The sequence below is a fragment of the Lolium perenne genome, chromosome 2, assembly GCF_019359855.2.
Source record: "Lolium perenne isolate Kyuss_39 chromosome 2, Kyuss_2.0, whole genome shotgun sequence".
In the NCBI taxonomy this organism is placed as follows: domain Eukaryota; kingdom Viridiplantae; phylum Streptophyta; class Magnoliopsida; order Poales; family Poaceae; genus Lolium; species Lolium perenne.
This window is the reverse complement of record NC_067245.2, coordinates 318870873-318884730: the sequence shown is the minus strand read 5'-3', so window position 1 is coordinate 318884730 and position 13858 is coordinate 318870873. Positions and strand designations below refer to the sequence as shown.

The following is a 13858-nucleotide window of genomic DNA, read 5'->3' as shown; positions in this document are numbered from 1 at the left end:
ATATCAATGAAGTAAGTGTAATTCTGAGTACCAAACCTCACAGCCAGTAGATGCCTCAATACATATCCAGTCCCTTTACTCAACCACCATAGCTCATATAAGATGAATTTGATACCTGGATCCCAACTATGAGAGCCTTTTCTCATTGGTATTTGAGTTTTTAAGAGTTGGTACATAGCTGCCGCATACTTTTCTTCTTGAGCTATTTTTCCAGAACACAAAACCAATGTCATGTGAGTAGCTGTTGACATAGACATTGCAGTCGAATTGACACTAGTAGAAAAGAGGGCTTTGGTTTTTTGCTCCAAAGAGCATTAGCACCGGATTTGGCACGAACCGGTGCTAAAGGGGGTCATTAGCACCGGTTCATGCGGTCTGGACGTCCAGGGGACCAGCCGCGGCATTAGCACTGGTTCGTGCGGTATCTTTAGCATCGGTTCGTGACACGAACCGGTGCTAAAGGTTTGCCGGTGGCAGCCGCGAAACCTTTAGCACCGGTTCGTGGTCACGAACCGGTGCTAAAGGAAAACTAAAGCTCCCCTTTGCCCTATATATTCAGCTCACCCCCAACCAGCCCCCTCACTTCATTTTTTCTTGGTGGAAGGTGTGAGGGTTGTGTGCTTGCTTGCTTTTCTTTGCCATGCACATGAGGTGCTCAATGAAATGTCTGAGAGAATGATGCCGCTTGATTTCACACAAAACAAAAATGATATGAGGTGCCGGAGCGACACTTAAGCTTTCTCCTCTTTCTTTCCTCCTCGATCAAGGTTAAGCAACTTTACCCTTTCATTTGTACAGTGGTAATTTCCACTATTTATATATATTATGATGTCTTGTAATGGTTTTTTGATAAACTTAATTATTTGATGTAGATGAACCAGCGGCAATGGATGTACGTTGACCGACGCCTACCCGAGTTCACTTCGGGCCTGGAAGATTTTCTTCGTGTGGCTGCGAAAAACCCACAGGCGGATGGTTTTATATGTTGTCCATGTGTTGGTTGCCGGAACTTAAAGCAATACCGTGAATGGCAAGTCATTCACTCCCACCTGCTTTGGAAAGGTTTCATGCCCAGCTATAATTATTGGACCAAGCATGGAGAAAGAGGGGTTATGATGGAAGACAATGAAGAAGAAGAACAGGATGATGATATGTACCCTAACTACGGTGATACTGCAACGGGGCATGATGAAGATGAAGAGGCAGGAGGAGCTGAAGATGAAGAGGCATCAGATGAGCCCATTGATGATGATCTTCGTCGGGCCATCGCTGATGCACACAGAGAAGCAGAAACTGAAAACGAGAAGTGAAAGTTAAAGGGCATGTTAGAGGATCACAAAAAAAAAGTTATACCCAAATTGCGAAGATGGCAACATAAAGCTCGGTGCCACACTGGAGTTGCTGTAATGGAAGCCAGAGGCTGGTATATGTGACAAGCCATTTGAGTAGTTACTGAAAATAATGAAGAAGAGGCTTCCAAAGGATAACGAATTGCCCGATGAAAGACGCATTTAAGCAAAGAAGGTTCTCTGCCCTCTAGGATTAGAGGTGCTGAAGATACATGCATACATTAATGACTGCATCCTCTACCGCGCTGAGTACGAAAATTTGGAAAAATGTCCGGTATGCACTGCACTGCGGTATAAGATCAGGCGAGATGGCCCTAGTGATGTTGAGGGTGAGCCCCCCAGGAAGAGGGTTCCTGCCAAGGTTGTGCATGAAGCGGAAGTTCATTATGATGCCAGTGCTCATCCAAGGCCCAAAGCAACCCGGCAACGACATTGATGTGTACCTAAGGCCATTATTTGAAGAACTCTTACAGTTGTGGGCCAAACCAGGTGTACATGCGTGGGATGAGCACAAACATGAGTCATTTGACCTACGAGCGTTGCTTTTCGTGACCATCAATGATTGGCCTGCTCTTAGTAACCTTTCAGGATAGACAAACAAGGGATACAATGCATGCACGCACTGTTTAGATGAGACCGAAGATGCATATTTGGATAAATGTAAGAAGGTTGTGTACCTGGGGCATCGTCGATTTCTTCCAAAGAGGCACCCCGTCAGAAAGAAAGGCAATCATTTCGGAGGTGAGTCAGATCACCGGGAGAAGCCTGAACTCCGTACCGATGATGCTTTACTTGATATGGTCAAGGACATAAAAGTAATATTTGGAAAGGGTCCTGGCGGTCAATCTGTTCCGAATGACGTCGCTACCGGACACGCACCCATGTGGAAGAAAAATCTATATTTTGGGAGCTACCCTATTGGAAAGTCCTAGAGGTCCGCTCTTCAATCGACGTGATGCACGTGACGAATAATCTTTGCGTGAACCTGCTAGGCTTCTTAGGCGTGTATGGGAAGACAAAAGATACACCAGAAGCACGGGAGGACCAGTATCGTATGAAAGTCCCAAAAAATAAACAAGAAGAGAATTACAAGACGGATACAGGGCGTCGCTTAAGTCTTGCCAGCTACGCTCTTACCAAAGCAGAGAAGGAAATCTTTTTTGAAGTCCTTTACAGTATCAAGGTGCCGTCTGGCTTCTCATCAAATATAAAGGGGATTATTAATATGGCAGAGAAAAAATTCCAAAACTTGAAGTCGCATGACTGCCACATTATTATGACGCAGTTGCTTCCAATTGCACTGAGGGGGCTTCTGCCGGAAAATGTTCGAATACCCATTGTGAAGCTATGTGCATTCCTCAATGCAATATCTCAGAAGGTAATCGATCCAGCTAGTCTACCAAGGTTACAGAAGGATGTGGTGGAATGTCTTGTTAGTTTTGAGTTGGTGTTTCCGCCATCTTTCTTCAATATTATGACACATCTCCTGGTTCACCTTGTCGAAGAGATTGCCATCCTCGGTCCTGTATTTCTACACAATATGTTCCCCTTCGAGAGGTTCATGGGAGTCTTAAAGAAATATGTTCATAACCGTGCTATGCCATAAGGAAGCATCTCCAAGGGCTATGGAACAGAGGAGGTCATTGAGTTCTGTGTTAACTTTATTCCTGACCTTAAGTCGATTGGTGTTCCTGAATCGCGGCATGAGGGGAGACTAAGTGGAAAAGGCACGCTAGGAAGGAAGTCAATGATATGTAGGTACGGGATTTCTTTCACTCAAGCACACTATACAGTTCTACAAAGTTCCACCTTGGTGGCCTCGTATATCACTGAACACAAGAATATTGTACGCTCCCAACACCCGGGGCAGTCAGAAGACTGGATTACACATAAACATATGCAGACTTTCGGCGGTTGGCTGCGAACACATCTTATTAATAACAACGATGTTGGAGATCAGTTGTACTTGTTGGCCAGGTCACCATCTTCGACTGTAGTGACTTTCCAAGGGTACGAGATAAATGAAAATACCTTCTACACGATCGCCTAAGATAAAAAGAGCGCCAACCAAAACAGTGGTGTCCGCATTGATGCAACAAACACTAACAATGGGGAAAATGACACATATTATGGTTACATAGAGGAGATATGGGAACTTGACTATGGACCTTCTTTTAAGATCCCTTTGTTTCGATGCAAATGGGTCAAGCTGGATGGAAAAGGGGTAAAGGTAGACCAGCTGTACGGAACAACAACAGTGGATCTCAACAATCTTGGTTACCTAGACGAACCATTCGTCCTAGCCAATGATGTGGCTCAGGTTTTCTATGTCAAGGACATGTCCTCCAGACCGAAGAAAAGAAAACATAAAAAAACGAGCTCATCCGATGAGCCAAAGCGTCACATAGTTCTTTCAGGGAAAAGAACCATCGTGGGAGTCGAGGACAAGACAGACATGTCAGAAGATTATAATAAGTTTGGTGAAATTCCGCCCTTCAGAGTGAATATTGACCCAACCATCGCGTTAAATGCTGAAGATGCTCCATGGTTACGGTCGAAGCGATCATAATGTATTATTATCATGTACCTTGAGCTCATATTGTGAAGGATTTTTTTGTGATGTATCAGTAACATTGGTCGTTTGACCTAAATACCATGAAACCTCGAACACGATAGCTCATATTGTGAAGGATTTTTTGTGATGTATGCAATTATCCAAGTTTATTATTTTTCTTTGCAACTATAACACATAATATGACAGCACGCAAAGGTCTCGCGTTGTTTGGATCATTTTTTAATTTTTTATGACTTGTTGGGTGTATACTAGCAGCGTCCGGGCAGGAGTCCTGCTTGCGGGAAAAGTTCCTCGGGCAGAGCTTCCGAATATGTCTAAGACGGCAGGCCATCTAAGATATATTCGAGAAGCTCCGCCGGAGAGGCTCTTTCCTTCGAGGTCGCCATCGCCGGGTGTATACCAGCTCCCGGCATGCTCTCTATGCTCTCCCCTCCTTACCCTGAGCTACTGGTTGTTGGGTGTATACTAGCAGCTTCCGAGCGTGACTCCTTGCTTGAGGGAAGAGTTACTCAGGCGGAGCTTCCGAAGATGTCTAAGACGGCCGGCCATCTAAGACATCTTCGAGAAGCTTCGCCAGAGAGGCTCTTTCCTTCCTGCTCGTTGCCTCTCCTCTTTCTGCTCTCGGGCTGCTCTCTCTACTCTCCCCGGAGGGGCTATATATAGCGGTGTGCCTCCAGATAATCCCCTCCCCCCCCCAAGATGAGGCCACCCCAGATAAGGCAAACACCAGATAAAGCCTCCCCCAGATTAAGCCCCCCCATCTTTAGCACCGGTTCCAGCCACGAACCGGGATAAAAGGGGTATATAAACTAACCCACCATCTCAGATTTAACTAAATTTAAACTAAAACAACGACAACGACTTTATTGAAATTTAACAAGATACATTAACTAAATTTAAACTAAAACAACGACAACGACTTTATTGAAATTTAACAAGATACAATAACTAAATTTAAACTAAAATAACGACTTCTACTAGTTCTTCCGCGCATCAGCTGCTGCCCTCCTGGCTGCCGCCTCCTGCCGCAGCAGCTGCTGCAGCTCCTCCTCACGACGACGCTTATGCATCTGCTCACTATCCAGATCCGCCACACGCGGCCGCTTATGCAGCTCCTGGAGACTCTGCCTCTCAAATGCTTCTATGGTAGCCGCTAGCGCCGCCTCCTCCCACTCCTCTATCTCTGCGAGCTGCGGGTCCACCTCATCCACTGCTGCCCTCCTGGCTGCCGCCTCCTGCTGCAGCTCCTCCCACTCCTCTATCTCCGTGAGCTGCGGGTCCACCTCCACCGGCGGCGGGTGCGGCTTTGGGGGCATTGTAAAATGGGCTAGGGTTCGGTGAGTGAAGTGGGAGACGGGGACGTACTATTTATAGAGGGCGTGTAGGCAGGAAATCTCCGCGCTGCGCGTCGTGACAGGGGAGCTGTGACACCATATTTTTCCTCTGCTGAAGGTGAAATGGGTGGACTAGCCTGCTGCAATGGATAATCTTCTAGTAGTGCAAAGTAGTCACGCTTAGTACCATCAGCTAGTGACACGCTTTGGCGAAGGAGATTGTGGAAACCGTCAGGTTGTGGCTGTGCATCAAGATTCTGCTCACTGATGGTGCTCAGACATGAACTCTGAGTTGGATTATGATGCCCAGAACATTTATTGGGAGCTATCCCCTGTTTTCCCTGCCAAGAGATTTGTGTTGGCATTTCAACAAACACTTGGAGAGCAGCATCTGCAGTAGCTGATTGTAGTGTTGGTGCACTTGTTGTAGAAACAGAAGGACACACCGGTGTAGGGGCAGCAAAAGATTCACCAAAACGGGAGCCAAGAGAAATTTCTGACGAGCTTGTTGCTGCACACATATTAGAGAACCTTGAGTGGGTGGAAGAGGTCACCTCAGGAGTGCGGTCAAAGACGTCAGCGAGGAGGCCATCGAGGGGTGGGAGCTTGGGTGCAGAGGTGGAGTTAGTGGCCTGCCTCTCGGAGGTGGCCGAAGCTTTATCTCCATGGTGAGGAACTGCTTCGTGGTGTCCGTCTTGCATAACCTGAAGTAGACCGTGGCCATCTTGATGAACTAGATGACGGGGGACTGCACGCGCCGGTGTGAGGCCATCTGCCTGAGGACGAGACCGTCGGCGTCTAGGGGTTCGATCAGCCGTGTGTGGTCGGGAAGCTGGTGTAGTGTACTTGCCCACATCCTTGTGCGGCGACGAGGCGTGGTGGACCGGCGACGAGGACAAATCATGGTCGCTGGTTCGGCTTGTGGCGGCTCTGGGGCTGGGAGTGCTCTCGGGCGCCAAGTCCTTGCCCATATCCTTGGCTGCAGCCGCGGGGAGATCAGATGCAGAGGATCCCACATAGCTGCTGGAGGGGGAGCTGAAGGTGGTGGAGGAAGTCAGGTCTGGAGCATGCGGGGGTCAATTTGGCCAGCTTGGGGAGAAGCCGGCTGCGGGTGCTAGGAAGGTGGGCGTGTACGCGGAGGCGGGAGGCGGGTAGGGGAAGGTGGCGGCGTAGGGGAAGGCGGGTGCGTTGTTGTAGAAGGGGAAAGGGGAGGGATGGTAGCCGCCGGTAAAAGGAGTGGGTGGGTAGGCGACGGCGGGGGGGAAAGCTGCAGGGGGCGTACGCAGGTGCTCCGTAGCCACACGGGGGCGGGGGAACCTTGGTGGTAGGGAAGAAGGGGATTGGCGCGGTCGCCATGGACGCGAATCAGAGGAGATAGTGGCTGATTTGGGGAAGAGAGGGTGGGGAATCGCAAATCGAATCGCAGAGATGAACGGGAGGGAAGGGTGGGAGCAGGTCCGATCGACCGAACTGCTCTGATACCACTTGTCAGGATCCCGATGGATCTGACCGAAAGAGGATTATCAAGAACAAGAATTTGAAGATAATTAGGGATAAAAAGGGATAAATTGCTGAATTAAATATAAGATAAATTGCAGGAAATAAAGGATAAAATTAGGGTTCATATTTCTTGGTTGGATCACAAGATACAATGGTAGCTTATATAGACCAAACCAACTACTAGATACCTACTTAGGTGCAATACCTAATATGCCCTTACCTACCAACATACTACAACTCCATAGCACTAGTAGTCCCTGACATCCCCTCCACCGGAAACAATACTGCAGCTGCTGAGCTCAATCTAGAATACAAATTGTGGATCTTGTTGCTGTCCATCAGTTCCTCAAATTGGGTCCGGAAATTAATTGGAGGAGAGGACAGGGTCCTTCCTATGTGAGGAATTGAATGAGGGCTCACTGCGGATGATGGAATCATCTACGTTCCCCCGTTGGCATATTTGGCCGGAGATAGAGAAGAACGCGAGCTCGGATACATGCTGGGCCATGCGGGGAGGAAAATTGGCGCGCGGGTGCAGCGGTGGTCGTGCAGGGACAACAGCGAGCGGCAGCAGCATGCGGGGAGGTGCAGCGGCGATGGCGCATAGGCTCTGCTGGTAGCTGGATTCTTCACAGAAACGGATAACTCGAATCCATCGTGGCTTGATTCGAGTCCGGTGCAGCCGGTTCAGGTCTAAGCTGATTCATGTGGGGACTACCATGTATACGTATGTACATCAGAAATACAGTGTATATCGGCCGGTATGTGTGTTTAAGTGGGCATAATGACATATTTAGAATGTATAGAGAATTGCAATGGTGCTTTTCGAAAGACCAAAATTTTATTGGCGTTTCTCAAATAGGCTGGAAAATTGCAGTGGCATATATCCAATTAACTCTTTTATTAATTATAGTGTAAATTTACTAGAAGTGACAAAATGAACTAAATCGGGATCCCCACTTGCCACACAGTGTCTGCAGTGACAGTTAATCGCGTTGCAGATTTGCAGGCCACGGCAGGTAGTGCAAGCGAAATTAAGGAACTCTTCCATTGCGGACTGGAGATAAATTAAGACCTGCAGCTAGCTAACAACGTATCGTGATCAGGTGATACTACGCTAGGACTCGTGAACGAACTGTCTACACGAGTTCTAATAATTTCTTAAAACAGAGTAGTGGGCGCAGCACGACGACGAAGATAAACTAATCGCTGGTACAGGTTAACTTGTTCGATTAGACCAGCAACCTACCTATGAAACTTTCAAGAATGACTTGTGGGTGCTTGCCAGGTCAACAATATTACAAAGTGGGAAAATAATATGAATATGAGAGAGAGATAGCAACTACTGAAGCTTATGAGTTGGTTGACCAATTACCAACAAACACATGGATTAATTTAGTTTTTAGTGACTTAAAATGTGAAATGCTGCTTAACAATCACTCGAAAGTATTTAACATATATAGGCTTTGTAGTATTTGTATCATATAAGCATATCACTTATATCTTATATATGTGCTACAACTTATGCCATATATGAGATGCGGCTTATCACTTACGAGTGACACGACTTACCACAATTACCGCTTTTCTTATAAAAACAGTTATCTAGATATGACCTTGCATGCTATAAAAAATTCTTTAAAAAACACTTCCATTTTACATCTAGGGAATTGGATATCTTATCCACGTCATAAAGCTAAAGTTTGGGAAAATATTTCAAAAGCCGGCCAACCTTTTCGCCTCATGGGCCATGTTGGTGCCCTGAATCATGATGACGAGGCAAACTGCACCGGCAAAGCGATGCCACAGGGGGCACGCATGCGTAATCGGCCTCACCGAAAAAAAAGATAAGAATTTGGCCAGCCGTGCGTGGGATCCAGGGAGGATTCGTCCCCTGCAGTCACGCCATACATTTGTGAAACAAGGATCAACGTTGATTGAGAAGGATTTGGTAAACCTAGAGATCTGATTCTGGTATAGGGTAAATCTGTTCTTTTTTGCTTCTGCATATGCTTGTCTTTTTGCATTCACCTGTGCCTGTGTCCAAATTTTTGTTCAGAATTTTTTGATATTTTAAAATGATTTTTCCGGTGGCAGGAGCATATGCACCCAAGTTCAAAAATGAATTTCCGCACATACAATAGATGTATTACTTATCTTTTATCTCTAAATAGGAACACCCCATTACTGATTTTGCTAGCCTGTGGTGAAGCCACGTCACCTCTTTTCTTGCAAAACCGTGCTTAGGCGCACAGGCTCCTCGGCTCCTCATGCCTTGATTCGCCTTCTTTCCGAACGATCGCGTTCCTCCGCCTGGGCTGCAAAGCACGCTTCCGGCCGATATGGGCTGCAAAGCATGGCCTGGAAGGTCAGCTCGCAAATGGGCGATCCGATTTCACACCGATCCCCTTTCTAATCCCTCCTTCATTTTTTCACAATCCCTCAAGATATATTTGGAATCTGACAGGTTCATCTCTTGCTGGAATACGGCTCGACGTTGTACAGAGCCACCCGATTCTATTGGATTCAGTCAACTGCTACCTCAGGCCCTCTCAATTCCTGCGGTTTTCTTGGATTCTCGAACTGCTCGGGGATATTTACTTGAGTTTATTGAGTACTCGCTCTCCGGAGAGTACATAGCGACTTCTTCTATTAACTGGTAGGCATGTTATAATCTCCTTCCCCTGTTCTGTTCCAGTAAGCGCATCTAATCAGTAACCTTTGTATGATGTCAAGTGGATTGACAGGGACCAGTAAATACACATATTTTCTCATATTCTCATATAGCTACTTCTGTAGGTCATCCTACGAATGATCTGTTTGCGGATATTTCTGCACTATTGATACGCAGAATTAAACACGGATTTCCTTTCTTATCATAGAGCTATTTTCATAGTTCATCCAACAAATGATTTGTTCGCGGATATTTCTGCACTACTGCTACGAAGAATTATTCACGGAATACTTTGTGCCTTTATATTGTACCACACGCACCACGTCTATTTTAAATCTCATGCTTCCATTGGTAAGCAAGTTCTAATCTCCTGCTCTTAAATTTTAATTTACATTGGATAAGCACATGCATCTATTTTACCTTTATTTTAGTTTCCGCCGCCAATTGTAGCACAATATTATAGCATTTGTTTTGTTTACAACGGTTGAAACTACAAATTTTCCCTTCCTGTTTGGTTCAGTTGTGGATGAAGAGGAATTTCACATCAAGGATAATCAAGAAATGGTACTACTCGATTTTTTTTGCGTGCCGTGAATGTAGTTCATTTGTTGGTATATTCATGTTATGAAATCAGGACCACCCAAGGTTCGTATTTTCAGATATTGGATAGCATTCTCATGCTGACATGTATTTTTTTTATCGGATTATGTAGGTAAGGAGGAGTCACAAACTAAAATACTGCTATCCTTTTTACCGGTGGTGGTGAAAATATACCAGGCTGAACTAAAATGTAGCGGAATTTGATAGTGTGTGAAAATATGGCACGGATGAAATGTCTAACCTTTTTGCCAGTTTTGTATGGTTCAAGGTTTGACTGTTTAACTCCACAATATTCATGCGCCTTTTCTACTGTAGTTAATTTTACCATGCCAGCCCCGGCGTGGCACCACATTGCCATCTCGTCCTTAATTTTCGCGATCAACATGAAAGATGTTGTTGCACTATTTTGAAAGACACGAGCGTTCCTCTCTTTCCAAATCTCCCAAGAAACCAACATAGCTAAGGAGGCCATCGCTTTCCTTGATTGACCTCTTTGTAGGATACTTTTTGTCCACCATTCCTTCACCGTCCTCCTATTGTGCCACGCCCTTGGGTCCACGTCATGAAGGCCAAGCCACTCCTTCAACTCAATCCATATTCTAGTGGTGAACCGGCATTTGTAGAGAAGATGATCGGCGGACTGTGTATTTTAATGCCACGAGAGTAGGCTTTGGTTCTCGGGCTTGGCTTATGCCGAGTTGGTTTGTAAGACCTTTCTAAACTTCTCCTTAATCAATGGAAAATGGCAAATCTTTTGCCTTGTTTCAAAAAAAATTTTACCATGCCAATACAGACTTGCATTATTTTCCCAACAAAAGGTTGTGCGTGCAAGTTCAGTCGTTATGTGTATATATATACATACTGGGTGAAGAAAAATACACTTGATGAACTAATATCAGGGCATCAACTCCATGACCATGGCGTAGGGTTTGTTAGATGCTTTGATTTCCATTGGAGGCATCAATTCTTATTATTATACCCTAGGTTTTTAGTAATTTGAGAAGAATTTGCCAACCATTTATGTACGGTATGCCATCTAAATTGTACTAGAAACACTTCAACGTGGAATGTGGTACTTTCTTTTTTCTCACAAAAAACCCTTGCATCCGCGGTGTTCTAATTTTTACAATCGTGACAACTGCTGAATTGTTCTAACTCCTACTTTAGAGAACACGTATTACATTTCTTTCCGGTCGTGCATTGATCAATCTCATGTAATTATTTTCAATTTCCCGACAGAGGTTGTGGTAAATTACTAAAGACAATCAAATTTGTTCTTACTCATTTGTCTAATATATTCAACTTTTCTTTATGCAAATCCCGCCACAACGAGCGGGGTATTATCTAGTTTATCAGTTACATGTGTCGATTATGTACCTACATGCCAATATGTACCGCACATACAATAGGTGTATTTGAACTAGTGTTGGCAGGAAAAATGGAAGTTTGCTAAGCATGAGCATGCCAGCATATTGGGCAACCTCCAAATAAGAGACCACATTTTAACCACGACCAAACTTGTAATAGGGTAGATTATGGTAATCAACCAAATATACCCAACGAACAAGGAAGTTCAACGGAACCTTCTAGTTTTCCTAGCATGTGGTGGTGGGTGCATCGTCTCGGTCATGGTTGCAACATCAATCGAGTGTATTGGATCAATATGGACGTTGATAGCGAGTAATTCACCAAAAATCAACTCCTGCGGCACCGCCAGGAACATCTCCTGCTCCGGACTTGGGGTGCCGTCGAACATTGCGTTGTTGCTCACCGCCGAAGACATCAGGACCACCTTGTCCTTGTCACCACCAGGGTGCACCACCGAGAGCTTACACCAAAACTGGGTCACCGTGGTGGCGGTGTTGTTTGCCCTGACACACACCAGCGACACCGCTGTGCCAGCGGCACCGAGCTCACCCAGAGTGACCATGAAGACATTTTGGTCCTCCTGCCCAACGACGACATGCCAACTCTTTGTAAGTGGGAGGCTGAGGTTCCAGGACCGCCCGTAGCGGACGTAGGTGATGGGCTGGGAGTGAATGGTGGCGAAGTGATCCACGAGCCCTGGCGGGGAACCCAGGAAGCCACAGCCGGACTCCGGGCACTTACAAGGTGCAAAATGGCATGCGCGCATGTGCGCGCCAGCCTGATGGTAGACGACATGGCTATCGCAACCGAAGTCCTTGTAGGAGCATGGCACCTTGGATACGCAAATGAAGGCACCCAACCCACCACAGTGGATGCTGGCAACATCACACACCTCGTCATGGCCCTTGCAGCAGTGGCAACACATGACATGTCCGGATGCGCACTGCGACCGCAAACACAAAAAAAAATCTCAAGATTGGATAAAACAAAAAAATCTAACTCAAATCGAAAACAAATATATGTTGTATTTACCACGAAAACGGGTGGCTGGAGGGGTAGGCGGCAAGCCTGGCAGTGGAGCAACGTCACATCGACCCTCACATCAATCTGTGGCGGCATCTCTTGTACCAACGGCACCAAGACTTGCACGTTTGTGCCATGAGCCAACTCCCCATCCTCAAGATCTCCAGTTACCTGTTGTTGCTGGTTTGGTTTCATCATGGGAACAAGGGCGTGTGCCCTCCCCTTCTTAGCGTTGCGCTTGCCATTGCCTACCAACATCAATGGCGACATCCTCTTGTCCTGCCCAGCCATGCTTCTCCTTGGCCTAATTCTAACCTGATTTCATGCCCACAAACAGATCTTGTGATGAGGTTTAGATATATGATTCAGGGAGGGGATATTTAGTATTAATACGCCCCCGGTTTACACCATTTGATCATATGCCCCGTGTTTCTCCCCAAAAATGGACCATGTGCAATTATAGTTGTCATTGAATAATTCCCTTCTTAAATCCGTCATGATTATTTGACATATCAATTACTTAGTCCTTTTAAATTTGTGTTTCTTAGCACATTTTAACCCCCCCCCCCCCCCTCCCCCTCCCCCCATAAACTTTGAGTTCCCCCTATTGTTCTCTAGGTAATGAACCCATTGAATTTCAGTTTTGCAACACAAGTCGTGGTTACCAACAACCTAAAGGTGTCGCTTGAGGAGAGTGACGAATGTCACTAAAAACCAATTCGGTTTTATGCCCGGGGGATCAACTATAGAGGCGATTTTCTTACTTCGCCAACTTATGGAAAGATATAGGGAGTGTAAGAAGAACCTACATATGGTCTTCATAGACTTAGAGAAAGCATATGACAAGATACCAAGGACGGTCATGTGGTGGCGCTGGAGAAACACAAAGTTCCAACAAAGTACATTACCCTCATAAAAGATATGTACAATAATGTTGTGACAAGTGTTCGCGTAGGTGATAGTGAGAACGATACCTTTCCAATCACGATACAACTACATCAAGGGTCAAGCTTGAGCCCATACATGTTTTCCTTAGTGATGGATGAGGTGACGAAGGATATAATGTTAGGGAACACACTATGCAAAAAAAAAAAAAATTCTAGCGCATAAACCAAGATCATATGCAAGGAGAGAGGCAACGGACCATACCCTCGTAGATCGATCTAGCGGAAGTTATCGATGATGAGGTTGATGTAGATCATGATCAGCGTTGCACGTACAACACCTCCTAGGTATCCACGCGTCCGAGATCAGAGGCACCGCGTTGATCAAGCACGCATTCGAAGCGGGAAGGTGTCGATGAAGATCCGGCAGCACTTCCGCGATCACTGTCTAGATTGGTACTGGACGGTGGGCAGAATCCGGCAGCGCTTTCGCGTCCAAGAAGAAGAAGTCCTCCACGGCGGTGTTCCCAAAGGCATCGGCTAGGGCGGCG

The 13858-nt window shown here is 46.0% G+C and overlaps 1 protein-coding gene and 1 long non-coding RNA gene across 3 annotated transcripts; one reads left to right on the top strand and one right to left on the bottom strand.

Annotated features, from left to right (window-relative positions):
• The first annotated feature begins 9207 nt into the window (after positions 1-9207).
• On the top strand, positions 9208-10358 carry LOC127330752 (uncharacterized). Of its 2 annotated transcripts, XR_007869413.2 has the most exons (4): positions 9208-9417; positions 9558-9783; positions 9953-9996; positions 10145-10358. It is a non-coding gene; the product is annotated as an uncharacterized lncRNA (long non-coding RNA). The 2 variants fall into 2 exon arrangements; XR_011751168.1 differs by having other exon boundaries at positions 9953-10358.
• Positions 10359-11605: 1247 nt separating this feature from the next.
• Positions 11606-12714, bottom strand: LOC127329530 (uncharacterized). Its single transcript, XM_051356036.1, has 2 exons — positions 12433-12714; positions 11606-12343 (listed from the first exon to the last, which is right to left on the bottom strand). Exons 1-2 carry the CDS (start codon positions 12712-12714, stop codon positions 11606-11608), a joined length of 1020 nt encoding a protein of 339 aa, XP_051211996.1.
• Between the last annotated feature and the right edge of the window lie 1144 nt (positions 12715-13858).